The following is a 21,535-nucleotide window of genomic DNA, read 5'->3' on the forward strand; positions in this document are numbered from 1 at the left end:
AATGCTTACCGTATTTTTCGGACTATAAGTCGCGCCTGAGTATAAGTCGCACCAGCAATAAAATGCCCAACGAACAGGAAAAAAAACATATAAGTCGCACCGGAGTGTAAGTCGCATTTCTGGGGGAAATTTACTTGATAAAATCCAACACATAGAACAGATGTGTCATCTTGAAAGGCAATTTAATATAAAAATACAATACAGAACAACATGCTGAATAAGTGTACAGTATGATGATGCATGAACAACGAAATGCGAATGTACTGTCATCTCCAGGACGCTAGGGCTCGGTCTTGGCTATACAGCGAGATAAACTCCCAAATGACGATGCTGGACGTCCGTATAATTTGCTGAATCATTTTCGATACCAAACAAGTTCGCATCAACGTAAATAAATGCTAATTAGGTGCTATTACAGCAATGACACAAACGGTTAGCATGCGTTCGCTAGCATTAGCACATCGTTCAAACAACCACAGAACTGGCTCTAAGTGTCCGATCGCGGGGAGAAAACACACAACAACAGAAAAGATGATACACACAAGCGTTGCCTCTTTAGAGATATTTTACAAGCATAAACAATGAACGTAGGTCCGCAGCCGTGTCTCTTGCTCTCTCTCGCCCACTCGCTTAGAGACGCTGCGTAGCTGTCTGTCTTCTTCTGGCGTGTGACTGCTCTTCGTCGCGTAAACAAGTGCGAGTGCGCCCCACATGGGCGTAAAAGCACCACAAACTAAAAGCATGCATTTCAATATAAAAAAGTCAATAATACAATTGAACACACATTGCCAAAGGTAGAACGCAAACGTGGCCATAGCTATTAAGTGTTATTCAGATAACTATAGCATAAAGAACATGCTAAAAAGTTTACCAAACCATCAGTGTCCCTCCAAAACACCAAAATAAAATGTGAAATGATATCATTATGTGTTAATAATTTCACACATAAGTCGCTCCTGAGTATAAGTCGCACCCTCAGCCAGACTATGAAAAAAAAAACCTGTGACTTATAGTCCGAAAAATACGGTAGTCGTCTTAGTCATATTTTAGTCAGTTCAAAATGTGTTCGTCTTCGTCTAGTTTTAGTCAATGAAAATTCAGCCAAATTTCGTCTAGTTTTAGTCACCAATTACTCAGAAATTTTTTGTTTGTGAACTTCAAAAGTTTTAGTCCATGAATGAATTAATAAATAAAAGGTTTCCATTTCGAATGAATATTGACAGACGAGCACATAATTGTAGAGTCTACAAGGACCATCTTCGTGATGATAATACACACTCAACAGGAAAACAGTACATCGTTTTTAATTAATTAAACTCAACTGGACGCTACGAACATGATGTAAAAAGTTTTCCATGCTTTTAAGACGATAGTCACCACGCCAAATGCTAATGCTAAAGTTACATTTAGTGTGTGATAATCACTCAACACAAACCTTTAAAGGCTGAAGCAACATAGTATATTTAGCCAGTATTAGAAAATAAAACTTATCAAGCAGTACCTGACCTGTCTGCAGGAAGTCTGCAGCCTGGAGGACACCAGTGAGTAAGCGTGTGTGTGGGGCATCATCGTTTCTGAAAACAACACTGATTTTGGCATTTACAATACATAATAAGCCTGTTAGCTCTTCTTCATAATCCAACGATATCAAGTGTAAGAACCTCCATTAAAATAAGTGGAACTAATATGGTCTGTCAAATAAGAGCATCGTTGTCTTTCTTGTAAAATAACATGGTAGGGGTGGTGTACAAACTGAGCACGTTGTATCCAATAGAAATGGAAGGAAATTTTTGACTGTCATTCCCTAATTGGTTTTATCCTCACTCTGTGTTTTTTTGTGTATTTATTTTAGGTGACTGGCAAGATGGATGAAAACCAGTTTGTGGCAGTGACCAGCACCAATGCGGCCAAGATTTTCAACCTATATCCCCGCAAGGGCCGCATTTCAGTCGGTTCTGATGCAGATCTGGTACTTTGGGACCCTGACGTCACAAAGATCATCTCTGCCAAGAGTCACAACTCGGTAAGATATCAATTACCACTTTGCGTTCACAGTATCTCATTGATCCGTAGCAGTTTTTTTGTGTTTGTGTGTTTTTCCTTTAGTTGTTGTTACAAAAAATCAATGCAATTTCACAATATTATAAGCAGTGTTTTCATTTACAATTGCCATTTACAGAGCGTAGTAGATCTATGGACAGTGTTTACCTTTTATAAAAGCATTTTGTTTATTTCTATCAAGTGTTAATGTTAGCCTGATGTACAGTATGTTGTGTTGTAAGTACATTGTCTGCTGTAATGTTAAATTTCTCATATTCTATCAATTTATTTATTATTATTTTTTAATTCCTTTTCGCCTCAGCCACTGTACGGGTCGTTAAAAACAGAAGCTTTGATAAAACTCATTCTAGCATTCAAACATTTAATTTAGAATGGGGATGTCACGATCCGATCATGTCATCGGAAATCGGGCCAATCACGCCTCACACCCTCCCTCCTTCTACGCAGTGCAGCTTGCGTTTGGTACGGTAGCCCAGTCTGTGGCAACTCATTGTGTGAGTGAGAGGCTGGTCTCGGTAGCGTGAACGTCAAAGCGTGAGTGAATTTAAGTGGACTCACTCATGAATGATATGAATGTTATGGAGAGTGATTAAAATTATGCTGTTTAAAGGTGATGCAATGAAAAATGTGGGTGCAGTGGTGGACTTGGCAATTTTGGGGCCTAAGGCGAACATATCCAGGGGCCCTCTTCATGGGTCAGGGGTTAAAAAGGTGAGAAGGGTGTGGAGGAAATATGTTCCGGTACACTAGGCCTGTCCTAAACGACAAATTTTCTCCTGATTAGTCAGCCGACTAGTTTTACGATTAGTTGACTAATCTAATAATTTTCTTTTTTTTAAATAATTTAGCAATGAAATTTTTGTTGACGCTTATTAATTCCAAAAACCACTTTATTACTTTATTAAAGTACAAATAATCATGTAAATAACAATAATTACATAAAAACAATGAGGTTAAATGCTGATAGCATTTACTAGTGCAAAAGAATGGAAAGTAAAAAGATTCAGAAGACTAACCTGTCCTTTCCAACATTACTCAAAACAATTCTTAAAAAAAAAATTCTGGCATTATTAATGTGATTCATGAAAGCAGTAGAGGCCGACTCTGTCATTCTGTCAGAGCAGGTTTTATGGTCGTCTCACTTTAGTAGGGTGTGGACCTCCTGCAGCAGCAGGGGACTGATGTAATCCTTAAAATCTGCCAAAAAACTGGAATGTATTGGTTTTGATTATTCACAGGCGGTTCTTGTATGAGTCAGCATCTCTGCTATAGCTGGATCTGCTCTTTGGTTTTACAGTATTTAGTCCGCATGGTCAGAAAATGATCAAGGTTGGTGGTAGGAATGGCTCATTCATGCTTTCCATGTCTCATACAAGATTAGTCTTCCTCATTTCCGCTGTTTAAAATCCACGGAATGAATGACCTCAGCCTACAATAGCTTCTCAGCACGCACATGCGCACACAAACCATATGTTCGACAAGCCTCGATTAACCCTGGTTGTTCTTCTGCCTTGAGGCTTATGTGCTTCATCGGTTGTTTTTAAACTTGTTGCTCTGACAATTTTAACTGAGAACATTTCTGAGTCTATGTGGGTTAAATCGCTTAAGCTCTTTTCATAACATAAATGTTCTAATTTAACGATACTCCAAATAGGATATCAACAGCTTCCTGGGTAGGATTTTCATAAATTTGTCAGCGCAGCATGGTCTACAGGGAGTTCATATCATCATCCTGAAGATGGGAGCAAAAAAGGATGAAAGGATGAAATCAATGTGTTTTTGCTTTGAAGTTATTTTGGTGTGGGGTTTGTGTCATGAGTCAGTGCAGCTGTAATAAAGCATTAGCGAAATGCAGCCAGGAGCTGTTAGATGAAAATTTCTCTCTCCTTCACATACAACGCAATCAGGGAATCATGGGAAGTCAAGGATGAAATGTGTTTCTTTTACATTGTCACGGATAATACGGCTGAATGGAATTTACTTCCGACATCTATTAATAAATGATAGATTAAGAATATATATGTATATATATATATTTTTATATATATATATATATATGGATGTAACATGAATTGGATTTAGTATAGACACTCTGCATTAACACATTCACTGCCAGGCCAGGTATGTGTATCTGTTGTAGTAGTTAGTATAAGAAGACACTTTATAATAAAAACACCCATTGACGGGAATCCACCTCCAATACTAATAGTAATATTTTGACTGGGAGGTCTGGACGCTTTAAATGGCAGCTAAATAATTAATCAAAGGACACCATTAAAGGATCGATTTATTTGAGTTCTTCTGTAATTTACAGTATATTCCATAAGACTTTTCTTGAGGCATTTCCCGATTTTGATGACTCATTTACGGTAACTTCAAATTGATTTTCTTAATATGATAAGAGAAAAGATTTGAATTAATACTTTTTCTCTTGTTCTTTAATGGCTTCGCCCTGCAGACTGTGGAGTATAACATCTTTGAAGGAGTAGAGGTGCGTGGCGGTCCCCTGGTGGTGATCAGTCAGGGTAAGATTGTCCTGGAGGAAGGAAACCTCCACGCCACCGAAGGTTCTGGGCGCTATGTGGCCCGCAAACCTTTCCCTGACTATGTCTACAAGAGGATAAAAGCTCGCAGCAGGGTACACTACAATTTAATGAGAAATCTTTTTTTCCCTCTTTTACAGTGGGGCAAATAAGTATTTAGTCAACCACCAATTGTGCAAGTTGTCCTACTTGAAAAGATTAGAGAGGCCTGTAATTGTCAACATGGGTAAACCTCAACCATGAGAGACGGAATGTGGGAAAAAAAACAGAAAATCACATTGTTTGATTTTTAAAGAATTTATTTCCAAATTAGAGTGGAAAATAAGTATTTGGTCACCTACAAACAAGCAAGATTTCTGGCTGTCAAAGAGGTCTAACTTCTTCTAACGAGGTCTAACGAGGCTCCACTCGTTACCTGTATTAATGGCACCTGTTTTAACTCATTATCGGTATAAAAGGCACCTGTCCAAAATCTCAGTCAGTCACACTCCAAACTCCACTATGGTCAAGACCAAAGAGCTGTCGAAGGACACCAGAGACAAAATTGTAGACCTGCACCAGGCTGGGAAGACTGAATCTGCAATAGGTAAAACGCTTGGTGTAAAGAAATCAACTGCGGTAGCAATTATTAGAAAATGGAAGACATACAAGACCGCTGATAATCTCCCTCGATCTGGGGCTCCATGCAAGATCTCACCCCGTGGCGTCAAAATGATAACAAGAACGGTGAGCAAAAATCCCAGAACCACACGGGGGGACCTAGTGAATGACCTACAGAGAGCTGGGACCACAGTAACAAAGGCTACTATCAGTAACACAATATGCCGCCAGGGACTCAAATCCTGCACTGCCAGACGTGTCCTCCTGCGGAAGCCAGTACACGTCCAAAAGAGGACTGGGAGAATGTGTTATGGTCAGATGAAACCAAAATAGAACTTTTTGGTAGAAACACAGGTTCTCGTGTTTGGAGGAGAAAGAATACTGAATTGCATCTGGAGAACACCATACCCACTGTGAAGTTGGGGGGTGGAAACATCATGCTTTGGGGCTGTTTTTCTGCAAAGGGACCAGGACGACTGATCTGTGGAAAGGAAACAATGAATGGGGCCATGTATCGAGAGATTTTGAGTGAAAATCTCCTTCCATCAGCAAGGGCATTGAAGATGAGACGTGGCTTGACAATGATCCCAAACACACAGCCAGGGCAACAAAGGAGTGGCTTCGTAAGAAGCATTTCAAGGTCCTGGATTGGCCTAGCCAAAGCATCAGTGCTCTAGAGGAGATCTGCATGGAGGACTGGGACAAAATACCAGCAACAGTGTGTGAAAAGCTTGTGAAGAGTTAAAGAAAACGTTTGGCCTCCGTTATTGCCAACAAAGGGTATATAACAAAGTATTGAGATGAACTTTTGGTCTTGACCAAATACTTATTTTCCACCATGATTTGCAAAGAAATTCTTTAAAAATCAAACTGTGATTTTCTGGGTATTTTTTCCTCCACATTCTGTCTCTCATGGTTGAGGTTTACCCATGTTGACAATTACAGGCCTCTCTAATATTTTCAAGTGGGAGAACTTGCACAATTAGTGGTTGACTAAATACTTATTTGCCCCACTGTATTTATTTATTCATTTGTTCATTCATTGGCTGAAATATTTTTCACAATGCAGCTGGCTGAGCTGAGGGGTGTACCAAGAGGATTGTACGACGGTCCGGTTTGCGAGGTGTCGGTCACACCTAAAGCCATGACGCCCGCCTCATCTGCCAAAACGTCACCTGCAAAGCAGGCCAACCAGCAACCTGTCAGGAACCTTCATCAATCTGGCTTCAGTCTCTCTGGTCAGTGCAGACTCACAAGATACTGATTATCTCAAATATTTACCTAAACTAAACTGAAAAAACAGGTTTCATGTATCTCAAAGCGTATTTTTCAGACTAAAAGTCGCACCAAGGTATGGATTTTTTAGGAATGGAACAATCTTTTTTGTTGAAATCTTTGCCCTATAATGTTTACTGTATTTTAAAGTTGTACAATTAATTTTATAGTGATACAGTGGTACCTCGACATACGATCCTTTCGACATCTGACGTAAAATTGGACTCGTCATTTATCTCGAAATATGACGACATGCTCGAAATATGATGACTTACGACGTCTTGTCCCACAAGACGGACGCACAGTGGATTTTCTTGTGATAGAAATCAACATAGGTCTCAAGAAGGTTAGCGTAGGTGGTGAAAAAAAAAAGCTGACGCTAACCATTCAAATTAAGAAGTAAATGAAAGAAAAATATGAGTGCGGTGTGCACGACAATCCGGCTGGAATATGTCTGCGATCTCGAGGTCTTGTTATTGTTGTTATTATTATTGTAACATCGGCAAGGAAGTCTCCAGCTTCGTCAGGTTTTTAATCCTTTATATCAGAACTTGTGCGACACAACTACAGTTCGCTGTAGCTAACGCAAACAACAACAGAACATGGAAAGCGAAAGTAAAAACTGCCGCACCTCTTTCACTCTCTCGTCATACACACGGTGCGTTCAGGAGCAGCATGCAAAGCACAGCGACATTATAACCTAATTCGTTACATTATTATAATAATTAAGATTTGTATGTGGCGGAAAACACTCAAGTGATATGAAGTTCCGCTCTGAGACCCCCAATTTGGCCAAATTTCAAAATTTTCCGATATGCACGTGTGATACATCATTGGAAAGCTTAAAATCTCAAATTTCTGGGGGAAGAAAATTTTGAACAGGAGGGCATTTTAAAAAAAAATAAAATTTTTTTAAACCGCAAAACCGTAACTGGAGGCGAGAGCACGCGAGAAGAGAATTAAAGACGCCATGATTTTAACGAGACATTATTGCGTACTTACCTCGTTTCGATCCCAAAACTCCATGTAGCAAGTATCATCGAGTGTCAAGACACAGATGTGAATGGCCACAGCCAGATTTTTGGGTGATTTTATGGGTGAAACATGGTAATACAACAAGGATTGTGATGCAGAAATCGCAGACATCAAGGACTGGTCGAGATGTTCTTTTCAATATGTTATGTTTAAACGTTTTTTTTTTTTTTCCCCAATTTTTCTTTGTTTGAATCGATTATTTATCATCTAACATATTGGGGAAAATGCGACAGTAACAAAAAAATACAATTAATCGATAGTTATGAGGAAGATATCCGTGACTTTTTTATAGACGCCATTTTTTTCATTGTGACGTAATTTGTTTAAAAGTTTAAAATATGCTAGTGAACAATTTTTTAAAGTCTTTTTTTTTTTTTTCTACGAAATATTACACATCATTTAATGATTCTAAGCTAAAAATGACAGACATTTTGACTAAAAAATATAATTACTTACCTTCTTTTTATGCCTGGGTTGAAACAAAAGCAGTTGTGCGACGTCTGTAAACGGGGGTTTCCAGGGTAAAAGGGACAAATTAAAAATAGTTTGGAGGTTTAACGCGCCATGAATCTGCTATGGCAGCATATAGACATATTGATCTATCAAACACAACAGTTGTTTTGGCTTAAAATACAGCAGTTTATTTTAAAGAGGAGTGCAAGAGCAGAAACTGCTTTTCCAGTTTTGTCTGTGTTTTCCGCCATGTGTAATTTATTGGTTTTGCTATGTATAATTGCTATTTGTAATTGTAACTGCAGTGTTTATTAAGGAGTTGGCGCAAGTTTTTGGGCTGTGGAACTAATTAATCGAATTATAACGTATTCTTATGGGAAAATCCAACTCGACATAAGACCATTTCGACATACCAACCATGTCCTGGAACGAAATAAATTCATATGGAGAGGTACCACTGTCCTTGGATTTTTTTTAGGTGATAGCCTACTAAATCATTGAAAAATACTAGTTTAATCAATTGGTTGCAGTTAAACACTGTGTCAAAATAGTTCTTTTTGTGCACACAGGTGCTCAGATTGACGACAACATTCCTCGCCGAAACACCCAGCGCATTGTGGCGCCCCCGGGCGGAAAGGCGAACATTACCAGCCTAGGTTAGAGTGCTCCATCAATTGCACGGAGCGGGGGGAAATGGATTTAAAGAATGAAGCCCGATTGGTGCAGAGGGTTTCATGGCGGAAACTTCTCCCAACAGCAGATCAGGCATTTCTCCATCTGTGATCTGTATTTCCTCCACTTCCTTTTTTCCGCAATCCCCCCTCAAACGAGATCATAGGGGACACAGTTTGAAACAAAAAAGTTTTGTCTCACATGAAGGGAAAAAAATTGTGCACTTTTACTTTTTCTTTGTTGCGGTTCTTTCTCCCTTTCACCCACTATTGGGTGGGCTGATTTAACATTATGAAGCAGATTGGGTACTTTAGTGCAAAAGGTCAAATTTACTGTATTATCTAACTTGAGGGCAGCATGTGTGCTTCATCACCACCCAACATTTAATCGATAATTCACCCACAGGGCTGTCTGTTCAAAACAAGAAGAAAACTCTTAAAAACTGTTATGATTTCTTGCTTTGCTGACATGCACAGAATAAGTCTGAATTTCCGTGTCAGCTGAAAAATCCTCATGGCTGTTGTAAAAGTAGCTTTTTGCTTCATTTCTGCACATATCTAGCAAGTTGGATTGAGGCTAATTAACTGTAAAATGAATTAAATAAGGCCAGAGAAATACCTTTTTGTTGCTCCATGTCATTCACTTATATAGCAGGTATTGAATATCCAAACTTTTTCAAGCCGTCCATCACCAACCAGTGCATTTCAGACAGAATGTTTCTAGACTCACCAACAACTATGCTTTCTGTTCTTACTCTTTATGTGCCTGAAAAAAACACAGAAGGTGTATACATATTTTTGTTCCTCTTCTTTAAGTGAAGGATGTAAGATAAAAAGCCAAACAAAAAAACAAACATGTAACATAGGATTAACCGATTCAAAGGTGCCAGATTTTGCGCTTTCGATTGGGCCTATTGTGCCAGTAGAGCCCCTGTAAAGAAAAAAGAAAAGCTCATTATCTTGAATCTTTTTTTTTTTTTTTTCAACTTTGCTGTCAAACTGCTCTTTGGTGTCGATTTGTAACTAGTTGCTGAATGGTTGAACACGTTGTTTTGCGCTTGAAAGCCGCGGCAAGCTGATGATTTTCTGTACTGTATGTGTGACTAGTGAACTGTACATGATGGAGGGATCGACCCCGGCTGAACTCAAATACAGTCCTAATTTACCATTTCCCTTTTTCATACTATCAGTTCTTCATGATTCCAAGGATTTGATACAGCTTTGTATTTTGACGCCATTGCTCTCCACATTTCCTGGCTATTGCGAGTACTCAATGTTCAAATTTAAACTATCTTTATTTCACCTGTTCTGTCAATTTTCTCACATTCCTTATGTTTTTTAAACACTCCTTGACAAAAGACTCACTGTTGTAGTTTTACATTTTGCTTCTATGTCGGTATGTAATTTACTGTGTTTCTGTATCTTTTTTTTTTTTGTGGGTTGAGGGGGGCATAGAGTTACCGACAATAAATGATGACACTAAATGAACTGTAGTCTTTGGATTGGTTGCCCCTTCTACTAACACTAAATCCGGCCCAGGGTGTCAAAACTAGGGCTGCTATCTTTTTATGTGCGGTAAACTACAGTAAAAATAACACTAAATTCAATTATAAAATTTCTCTGGTACTAAATTAATGTCTTTTACTGGTGAAAAACACATTTACAAAATTTCTTTTGGTTACAGAAAGATATGAGCGCAGTTTTCAGAAATAACCATAATTGAAATGACTCAAACAGACTTCTTTTTGGAAAATGTTGAGAATTCAAGTGAAAGAATGTCATTTTTTTTCTCACTCGCATAGGATTCGTCAGGCTCAACCATTCCAAACTACCTCGAGACCCCTCCCCATTACTTGTACCATTGTCTCACTACATTTTTGGTTGTTTGCAGCTGTTGCAATGCTAATATACTTCACCACTCTCATGATCTGCTGCTTGTGGTCTGTCTTGGCTATGCCTGTCATATTTGAGTTTGCCATTTGCATTCTCAGGACAGACACACCAAACAACCATCGTGTGTCATCCCTCCTTGCTAATACATGTGACAACAACACAACTGTACGATTAAACACTGTCAGTCTGAGTTCTAATATTGAACCATATTATGCTAATCATATATAAGTAATATGTACTGTATGTTCACTATATGCTGCAGACTGAGAGAAGATGCTATTCGACACAGCTTGTACTCTGACCCCACCCACAAATTTCCTCCCTGTTCCCTTTGTCAAAGTGAAAATGTGTGATGGATGGTGTTTGTTCTGGTGGCCGATGGGATTCTGGGATGCCTGCTCAATATGGGGAATAAAGTGTTAAACATGATGGCTGGTAATGTTTAATAAAAAAAAAAGGAGGGGGGGCAAAGGGATTTATTAAAAAAAAAAAAAAAAACAGGATGAGTGAACAGTCAATAGTTGTTGTGTTAGTATAATGTGAATTACAAAGATTACAACTCAAATGCCATTATCAGATAACTGAAATGAAATCTAATATCTTGCTTGTACTGAAAAGGGTAAGGAAACATTAAGTAAATTTGACCTCAACCCTCACTTTGAGATACTCTGACAATATGATAGATTTACATTGGACAAAAAAAAAAAAAAAAAAAATCAAATAATGATGGGGGAAAAAAATAACATTTTTCTAAAATATGATGTACTGATATAAGCACTGGGGATTAAAGTTACGGATAGTAAATAGATGAAATATTACAATACTGTATCAGTTAAACTGAATATGGCAATCAGTAATTATCAACTTAAAATTATTATTATTATTATTATTTTTAACATATATTAAAACTTTAAAAAAATAATTGATACACGAAAAACCCATTAGCGAACTGAGAATTGACATTACTAGTATATTACAAATATCACTTTCATTCTGTCTGACTGCAAAAAGTCTTAATTCACCACTAGATGGCAGTGTAGCCCTTAGTTTAGCAATTATAGGTTCAGCGGTGGGGAAGATGGACGGACATAGATATTATACATAGGTCGATTTAATTTTTCTTTTTTCTTATTTTTCCTTACTTGTTTATTTTATTTTTAGGTGAAACACAACTCTATTTAAATACATTCCCCTCCAGTTCTCATTTTCTCAAGCAAACATTAGCCTCTGCAACAACGTCATCCTCTCCCAGTCAAAATGGATTGGACGTCTAGCGTCATCAATGGTAGCAAATAATTTAAATGAGTGCCTTAAAAAAGGTTTAATACTGTATTAATACAACAGAGCCCTTCTTTGACAGTGATTCACCCTTGTTTTATTTTAAAGAGGCCACGTACCTCTGACATATCATCACAAATATTTGACATTTCTTCATAGATTAGGCTGTTTTGGTAGCAAGATTGAAGACTTAATTTCAGGGTAGAAATTCAAACCAGACTGATTTTATACAAACTGTGGGTGTAGACATGTTATATGAGCTCATATAGCCATGATTTCACAAGGTACATTTGGGTCAAATCACACGACAAAAAGTGTCATAACCATACCGAAACATGCTTAGGGCTGTTTTTCTTCTGTTAGAAGTGGGTCCTTTGTCATTGTAGTGGGCGTGATGAACAGCTTCAAATAACAGTCTATTTTGGCATAAAAGCGTGAGGCTTCCGCTATAAACTGAAGATGAGGAAGCGTTTGACATTTCATCAAGACAATGAGGCTTCAAGAGAGGGGAATAAAAGTTTTGCAGTGAACCAAATCTGAAATTTAGAGAAAATATGTTCTCAGAAGTGAGGAATGATCCTTGCTGAACTTTTGCAAACTCAAGGCAGACCCATACCCTTGCCTTTATAAGATAAAATATTTCATTATGTTTTAGTTTAGATTTTTAAAGACTTTCGTTATATTGGGCTATGTAATGTTTTCTGCCGTAATACATTATTGATATACTGTACATACGTGAAATGAGAATCAAGTATGCAAACACATTTAGTTGATTATCGGTCATCACTGCAAACAGTGGCAGCATCCTTCACAATTTCATTAATTTGCAATGTTGTACATAAGTCTGCCTGCAATTGGCTGGTAACCAATTCAGGTTGTCCCCACCTACTGCCTATAGCTGGGATGTGCTGCAGCACCCCCGTGACCCATGTGAGGATACACTACTGGCAAAAAGTATTGGCGCCCCTGCAATTCTGTCAGATAATGCTTATTTCTCCCAGAAAATGATTGCAATTACAAATGCTTTGGTAGCAAACCCTTCATTTATTTTGCTTGCAGTGAAAAAACACAAAAGAGAATGGAAAAAAATTAAATCATTATCATTTTACACAAAACTCCAAAAATAGGACGAACAAAAGTATTGGCACCCTTTAAAAAAATCGTATGATGCTTCTCTAATTTGTGAAATTAACAGCACTTGCTACTTACCTGTGGCACATAATGGGTGGTGGCAATAACTAAATTACACTTGCATCGAGTTAAAATGGATTAAAGTTGACTCCACCTCGGTCCTGTGTCCTTGTGTGTACCACATTGAGCATGGAGAAAAGGCCAAAAAACTATCTGAAGACTTAAGAAGCAAAACTGTGAGGAAGCCTGGGCAATCTCAAGGCTACAAGTTCATCTCCAAAGACTTGAATGTTCCTGTGTCTATCATGTGCAGTGTCATCCATAAGTGTAAAACACATGGCACTGTGGCTAACCACCCTAGATGTGGACGGAAAAGAAAAATTGATGAGAGATTTCAATGACAGATTGTGCGGATGGTGGATAAAGAACCTCGACTAACATCCAAACAAGTTCAAGCTGTCCTGCAGTCCGAGGGTACAAAAGTGTCAACCTGTACGATCCGTTGGTGCCTGAATGAAAAGGGACTCTATGGTAGGATACCCAGGAGGACCCCACTTCTGACGCAGAGACATAAAAAAGCCTGGCTGGAGTTTGCCAAAACTTACCTGACAAAGCCAAAAACGTTTTAGAAGAATGTTCTCTGGTCAGATGAGACAAAAGTAGAGCTTTTTGGGAAAAGGCATCAACATAGAGTTTACAGTGAAAAAAATGAGGCCTTCAAAGAAAAGAACACGGTCCCCACAGTCAAACATGGCAGAGGTTCCCTAATGTTTTGGGGTTGCTTTGCTTTCTCAGGCACTGGACTGCTTGACCGTATGCATGGCATTATGAAGTCTGAAGACTACCAACAAATTTTGCAGCATAACGTTGGGCCCAGTGAGAGAAAGCTGGGTCTCCCTCAGAGGTCATGGGTCTTCCAGCAGGACAATGACCCAAAACACACTTCAAAAAGCACTAGAAAATGGTTTGAGAGAAAGCACTGGAGACGTCTAAAGTGGCAAGCAATGAGTCCAGACCTGAATCCTATAGAACACCTTTGGAGGGATCTGAAAATGGCAGTTTGGAGAAGGCACCCTTCAAATCTCAGAGCTGGAGCAGTTGGCCAAAGAACAATAGTCTAAAATTCCAGCAGAGCATCGTAAGAAACGCATTCATAGTTATTTTGTCGAAAGATTGTCTGGGCCTTTTTTTGTGTCAAATAATAATGATTATTTTTTTTCCCATTCTCTTTTGTGTCTTTTCATTGCAAGCAAAAAAAAAAAAAAATGAAGCTTACTACCAAAGCATTTGTAATTGCAATCATTTTCTGGGAAAATTGAGCATTATCCGACGGAATTGCAGGGGTGCCAATACTTTTCGCCAGCAGTGTAATTGGAATGGAAGATGAAAGAATGGATTGCAAGCCTGCTTCAATAGGTAAAACCAACAACTGGAGATAAAACTTGATTTAGATTTCTGGAGCTATGTCAATTCATTTTTATTTGGGCTTGGTTCTATCGCTAACTCTGTAAATAATTTTTTCCTTACTCGTGAAAATACGCACATCATATATTGTACCTTTTTCAGAGACAGAGTAACTGATATTTTTTGTCAGCGCAATATTAGTATACAATTAATCCATGGCTTCTTATACCACTCTGCTCACTACATAAAACCCAATCGATGTTTTACCCTTTGACTCTCACTGGGATCTTCTTCCTCAACAGTTGATTCATGCTCTTCTGCTATTTTCTTCAGTGTTCGCCTTATTTTCTACATTCTCACCACATAAAAATGTTTTATCGACTGTACATTGAATATGTTTTGTAGAATGTAGCGGTGCACCTCCTATAGTGTGCCGCATTTTAGTTGTTAGTCAACGTAAATTCTGACCAGGACGTCAACCTGACTCCAGTCCAACAGAGTAGTCATTTACCCATCTAATTTATCCTATTGGTGGACTTCAGTTGGAATGATCTCCTGTGCTAAAAATTTGACATTAAGTTATGTTTACACTCACATATTAATTAATGTGATCTGTAGAGAAAAGCAGGATAGCTGACAGGTTATCCTGACAAACTGATTGAACTCTATGGGGGGCCGTTAGGGACATAATTCAGGATTACCTTTCACACACACTTATCAAACGTTCTCACACACTCTATTGAAACATTTTCTGCGCACGTATAGATGTGAGATTCTCGCACGCATACATGTGATATTCACGCACACATACATACGAGACGCGTGTACGAATACATGTGAAATATTTTTTGCGCACGCATATATATGAAATCCTTGCACGCTTACATGTGAGACCCGCGCGCGCATATATATGAAATCCTTTCACGCTTACATGTGAGACCTGCGCGCGCATGTATATGAAATCCTTTCACGCTTACATGTGAGACCAGCGCGCGCGCATGTATATGAAATCCTTTCACGCTTACATGTGAGACCAGCGCGCGCGCATATATATGAAATCCTTTCACGCTTACATGTGAGACCAGCGCGCGCGCATATATATGAAATCCTTTCACGCTTACATGTGAGACCAGCGCGCGCGCATATATATGAAATCCTTTCACGCTTACATGTGAGACCAGCGCGCGCGCATATATATGAAATCCTTTCACGCTTACATGTGAGACACTCACGCGCATGAATGTGAAATCTTTGCGCTTATACATGTGAGACACTTACGCGCATACATGTGGAATACTTTTTGCGCACGCACACATGTGAAACAATATTTTGGGTGCCATGTTTGTACTACATGTCGAATCCATTTTGACTGGGAGTGGATGGAAAGGAAGATCGGATGTCTAACACTGTCATTACCAGCCGTGAAGTTAAAGCTGGCAGTATTTTTATGCTCCTAAATGTTTCCCATTCAGGAACAGCTCTAACTGTCAACACGTTGCAAAAATGAAACCTGGGTGGCTCAGGGTGCGTCATTGAGATTCGGCGTCTGTTGTTGTACGGCTGGCGCTGCATTAACTTACCATCACTTCCAGCGAATGTCGACGGAACGCGGGTCCAGAGCATAGCTGCAATCAGCACGAAGTACCGCAAAATATTTGCATAAATATATAGAAATAATGTATATATATACACATACATATATACACACATACACTATACAGGGTGATGAAAAAAAGAATGGGCCAAAACCATTGCGGTAAATTGGGGGGGCAATAACTACATTGACACAAGTATTGTATATTTTTGTTTTTATTTCATGCTTTACAAGTGCTCAATGTGACCACCAGCAGCATCACGGACAATCAAGCTGATATGACTAAATTTGTTAACTTACTTGATAAAGAGACTTTCTTATCAAATTAACAATTTAATTAATCATTTCAGTCTATGTCAATGATTTTGAAAGGAATAAATGTGTGATTTTGGCACATTGTTTTTGAATCACCCTGCACATACACACATACATCATATGTACAAACATAAATTATATATACAAACATTCCTTATATATAATTATATTATGTACATATAATATGTGGTCAATAAACCTTACTGCGACATTTTATTCTTATACTTTAACACTGTCTTGCATCTGTGAATAAACACAATTTGCACTTCAGTCTACAAGGCATATATATTTGGCAATTGGAAACAAGGTGGGATGGTTTTTTTTTATTTCAAAACAGTTCCAATGGACTTCTTCAAATCTGAAATTTTACCTTTTTCATCAGTCATATGCAAACTGATATTGACAATCAAACCACACTCGGTATAGTAGCTTAAGATCCATTTTTATATACATATTCAGTAACTTAAGTACTGTGGAGGGGGGGGACAAGTTAGTCCCTCACATGCCGTTTTACTGAATTCTCATCCCACATGCAAAACAAACATTATTTCTTTTACACATTTTAAACAACGAACCAACCACAACAATATTGCACTCAAACCAGTGTGGATAAAATAATGATTTGTTGTAGTGTGGGACATTTCCAACACCGTATATCCTGGTCTGCTCGCGTTGTCGTAGCGGAACTGTTGCCCCGATGCGAGGCTAGCTGCAAAGGCTACCCCAAGATGCATCGGCGTGCCCGGGCATCAGTCTCGGGGTTCCCGCGCAGCGTGCGAAAACTCTACCACCGAGCCACCAATACTTGCAATGGAAGACGGGCAGCACGCTGAAATGATTAATCACAGGGTACACAAAGAGACAGACGACCATTGGCACCCACATTCATACCGTCACTGAGTGGCAATTTATCCTGTGCTTCTCTTTGTCGATATCAGCAGGTAACCTGGACTCGTCCGGATACTGGCCTCCATTTAAATGTGCCAAAAGCCGGAGGAACAGTTGACGCCCACTTCAATTGTGTCATAAGCTACAATGTAGCTTATTGGTCAAACTAACGTCTTTTCCTCCACGACCTTAGAAAATAAAAGCAGGCAAATTAGGTTAAAGAGGAAAAAAGGTGATTATACAAAAATAAACAGGTCCATGACCCATATTTATATTATATATGTATTTATACTTTTAAGAATATTGCCAAACTTGACTGATCCTTCATACAAGTAAATACACTGCCAATGGGAAAACCCATTGGCAGTGTATCAAATACTTGTTCTCCCCACTGTATATATCCCTTCTGTCGCACTAACGTATTATTTGGAAAAGGCCCAATAATGAATCGTAATATGCAGCCCTTTTACACTGTCTACTAAAATACCGTGTACACTCATAACTGAGAACCTCACACAACTACACAAGTCTTTTTTTTTTTTCCGAAAGTAATGCTAAAAATAATAGAATTTTCCAAAAATTACATTTCGGTATAAAAAATGATAGAGAAATACACACTATTATTTCTAGATTCATTTAACAGTTTTATCCAGGAAAAAAATGATTGGAAAGATTTGGTGTTATACATTGCTGCACACTTTTTAAAAGATAATACATTTCCTATGAATATTCAGAAACATTTTCAAAAAGGTAAGGCCACTTAGAACCCCAGAGGTATTGATATGTTGGTGAAAAAAACAAAAACTTGTAAAGACATAACATGATTTTTTTTTTTTTTTTTTTTTTAAGGGTTGGAAAGGATATTTTTAACGTTTAATTTTTTAAAACCAAAGACAGAGACTTGTCACAGATAGCTTTGTTACAATGTAATAAAAAAAAAAAAAGCAAGTCTGGTAGTTTTCAGATAAATTGCTATCGTTATTAATGCATGTGATAGAATATTTTATCCAAGCAATAATTTGCTCATCCCACTAGTAATTTCTTTTGCTTATGTGAACAAGAATTTTGTTTTGATGTTACTAAGTATGGAATAGTAATATACACAGGTTCAACTCAAGGAGCAAGGGCAGCTAGTAAGAAAATACAACAACAACATTTATTCAAAGTACTACAGAACTCACAAAATCATATAATCCCCAAAATATACACAAACTATCTAAATAAAAAATATTGAATTTGAACAGTCCCTTCAAAGTCTTTTGCTGCTGTGCCTCAATGTCTGTTGTACTATTCAGTGTATGTGTGTACTATCGGGATAGTGTGACTGTATATTGTGTGAAGAATTTTGTAGTGAAGGTGACCTTATCTGCTTTGGGTGATGCTCCAACAGTTGGCTGAAGTTGAAAAAAATTGGTCCTCAATCCCTCATTGAATCAGGCCGAATCCTCCTTGACATCAATTCTGTCTGTCAGATGTAGATCCAGCAATTAAAAACAAACAATCTGCATATCAAGAACTTAATTTTCAACCAACCATAGAATGTACAGCATGGCAAGTATAACCTACAATACTGGTCAAAATTGGTCGTTTCCCACATTTAACTATTTGTTCATGAATTGTACAGTGACTGATACTAGCCCACCTATCGATAATACTTTCCAAAAATGCATCAACATACAACATTAACTTATTTGTATTTGAAAAAATAACATCTTACTATATTTCCAATTTCCTCCAATTGTTTTTTAGACAAAGAAAAGACACAATATCTTGTAACTCAACTCTAGAGGAAAACGTGTCTATGACATATCCTCTTGCATAGTAGCATAAAGCATAGCAACTCACCAGACACTTGTATCACACAGAACTCAGATGTAATTCGCTGATTAGAGCAGTCTGGAACTCGTCTGCAACAAAATCAACCTTTTATGGTTTCGCGTACATGAAATTGAAATATGTTTTTTCGAAACCATTACCAGTTTTTCTTTGGTTTGAAAGAGGTCGCGCTAGCGTTAGCGTTTTCTCCATTAGCGTTCATAGCATCTTCATTTCCCAAAATGCAACGCTCATATACCTGGTTTTAGTGCAATGCAAGATCATATAATGCCATCTAGTGGACGTTTTAACTAACAGCAGTCATCAAAAATACAGTTTTAAATAAAAACCATAAACTATACCTTTATCAGTGTTCCACTTCATTATAGAATGTAGGCTAGTACTGAATGTGTGTGAATATGTAGTTCGATTTCATCCCTGCTGACCCTTATATCGATTATAATTTGATGTTGATGAGGCCGCACAATACTTTGGACTTCCTTACAATCTCAGCCAAGTAACATCTTGAAACATATTTATTCAGACAGGCTTTCTTCCTCATAATTCCATTATTCTTTTTAATTTAACATTGTTGTGGGTTTTATCTGTATGTGTGTATTTTAACTTATTTTTTACCTTTTACCTTGTACGGCAATCTTGAGTGTCCTGAAAGACACCTAAAAATAAAATGTAATATTATTGTTGTTGTTTTTTAATGCCACGTTTAAAACACACAATATAATTTATTCAATAATGCTAAAAAAATCTTAAACTTTATTTAGATCTATCTTTATCAAGCTTAAAATATATGTGCTAATGAAAATATCTTGCTTTCTTGATTATTCAACCATTCAATTTATTATAATTCAATGGCATGCATCAATGTGGATACTTATAATTACCCCCATACTTATAATTACCGAGACTTATGTCTGATAGCTTTTTAAGTCATACGTATCTGTACAGATGTTTTCACATGCATTTATACGAACGTTTGACCAAGGAATGTGAGATATTTTTCAGTCTTATGTGTGAGAGGTTATTCACTTGTGTGTATAAGAGGCTCTCAGTAATGAGACTGCACAGAATCTCACTTGTGTGTAGAAGAGCATCTCACAAATGACAGTGCACGGCATTTCAGTAGATAGCATACGAGGCATTTTATAGTAGGAAGCTGTACTGGTCCTTTTCAAAATAAAAGTATTTACGGCGGAAGCGATATATTTTTACTTGTATAAAGCATCATTCAAGCTTGGCAACATTCTTAATAGAATAAATACATATATATCATCTAAATATGTGTCGTGGACCTTTTTTTGGTGTGTAAAATCACCCTTTTCCTATTTAACATAATGTGCCTGCTTTTATTTTGTAAAATCGTGAGGGGGTGACGTTAGTTTGACCAATAAGCTACATTGTAGCTTCTGACGCAATTGACGTGGGCGTCGACTGTTCCTCCGGTGTTTGGCCCATTGAAATGGAGGCCTCTGGACGCCATTGTGGACGAATCCAGGTTTCTTGTCGATTTCGACCAAGGAAGCGCGGGATGAATTGTCACTCAATGACGGTATGAATACGATGTGGGAGCCAATGCTCGTCTGTTTCTTTGTGTTCCCTTTGATTATTCATTTCAGCGTGCCGCCCGTCTTCCATTGCAAGTATTGGTGGCTCGGTGGTATAGTTCTCGCACGCCGCGCGGGCACTCCGAGACAGATGCCCGGGCACGCCGATGTATCGTGGGGCAGCCTTTGCAGCTAGCCTAACATCGTGGAACCAGTTCATCTACGACAACGCGAGCAGACCTGGATATACGGTGTTGGAAATGTCCCACACAACAACAAAGAATTTTTATTATATTTATTTATACCACATTGGTTTGAGCGCAGTATTGTTTTGGTTGGTTTGTTGTTTAAAATGTGTAAAAGAAATAATGTTTGTTTCGCATCTGAGATGAGAATTCAGTAAACGACATGTGAGCTACTAATTTGCCCCATTCCCAGTACTTAAGTTAATGAGTATGTATATAAAAAGGTATCTTTAACTTTAGCTACTACACCGAGTATGGTTTGATAGTCAATATCAGTTTGCATATGATTGATGAAAAAGGTAAAATTTCAAATTTGAAGAAGTCCATTGAAACTGTATTTTGAAATATTTAAAAAAATAAAAGCGTTGCCCCCCCCCCCCCCCCCCCCCCCACCTCGTTTCCAATTGCCAAATAAATATGCCTTGGAGGCTGAAGTGCAAATTGTGTGTTTATTCACAGATGCAAGACAGTATTACAGTTTATGAATAAAATGTCGCAGTATAGTTTATTGACCGCATATTATGTGTACATAATTTTATATACTGAATGTATGTATATAATATGTTTACATATATATGATGTATGTGCAGGGTGATTAAAAATCAATGTGCCAAAATCATCACGCATTTATTCATTTCAAAATTATTGAAATAGACTGAAATTGTTAAATTTTTAATTAAATAAAGTACTTTTTTTTTTTTTTTTTTTTTTACTTTAACAAGTAAGTAATCTTAACGAATTAAGTCATATCGGCTTGATTGTCTGTGATGCT

The 21,535-nt window shown here is 37.8% G+C and overlaps 1 protein-coding gene and 1 long non-coding RNA gene across 4 annotated transcripts in view; one reads left to right on the top strand and one right to left on the bottom strand.

The window, feature by feature from the left end:
* The window catches only part of LOC130905444 (dihydropyrimidinase-related protein 2), a 44,335-nt gene extending 33,381 nt beyond the window's left edge, over positions 1 to 10,954 (top strand). For both annotated transcript variants that reach the window (XM_057818858.1, XM_057818859.1), the window contains exons 11-14: positions 1,853 to 2,023; positions 4,520 to 4,699; positions 6,274 to 6,442; positions 8,537 to 10,954. In XM_057818858.1, coding sequence (XP_057674841.1) covers positions 1,853 to 2,023; positions 4,520 to 4,699; positions 6,274 to 6,442; positions 8,537 to 8,628 — 612 coding nt within the window. In that variant the 3' untranslated portion in view covers positions 8,629 to 10,954. The remainder of the gene's footprint in view (positions 1 to 1,852; positions 2,024 to 4,519; positions 4,700 to 6,273; positions 6,443 to 8,536) is intronic.
* A 4,607-nt stretch (positions 10,955 to 15,561) lies between these two features.
* Positions 15,562 to 20,501, bottom strand: LOC130905052 (uncharacterized). 2 transcript variants are annotated; one of them, XR_009061016.1, is made up of 5 exons: positions 19,118 to 20,501; positions 18,987 to 19,048; positions 18,503 to 18,606; positions 17,145 to 17,329; positions 15,563 to 17,082 (listed from the first exon to the last, which is right to left on the bottom strand). It is a non-coding gene; the product is annotated as an uncharacterized LOC130905052 (long non-coding RNA). The 2 variants fall into 2 exon arrangements; XR_009061015.1 differs by having other exon boundaries at positions 15,562 to 17,329; positions 19,118 to 20,500.
* Between the last annotated feature and the right edge of the window lie 1,034 nt (positions 20,502 to 21,535).

The sequence above is a fragment of the Corythoichthys intestinalis genome, chromosome 17 (assembly GCF_030265065.1).
Source record: "Corythoichthys intestinalis isolate RoL2023-P3 chromosome 17, ASM3026506v1, whole genome shotgun sequence".
Taxonomy (NCBI): domain Eukaryota; kingdom Metazoa; phylum Chordata; class Actinopteri; order Syngnathiformes; family Syngnathidae; genus Corythoichthys; species Corythoichthys intestinalis.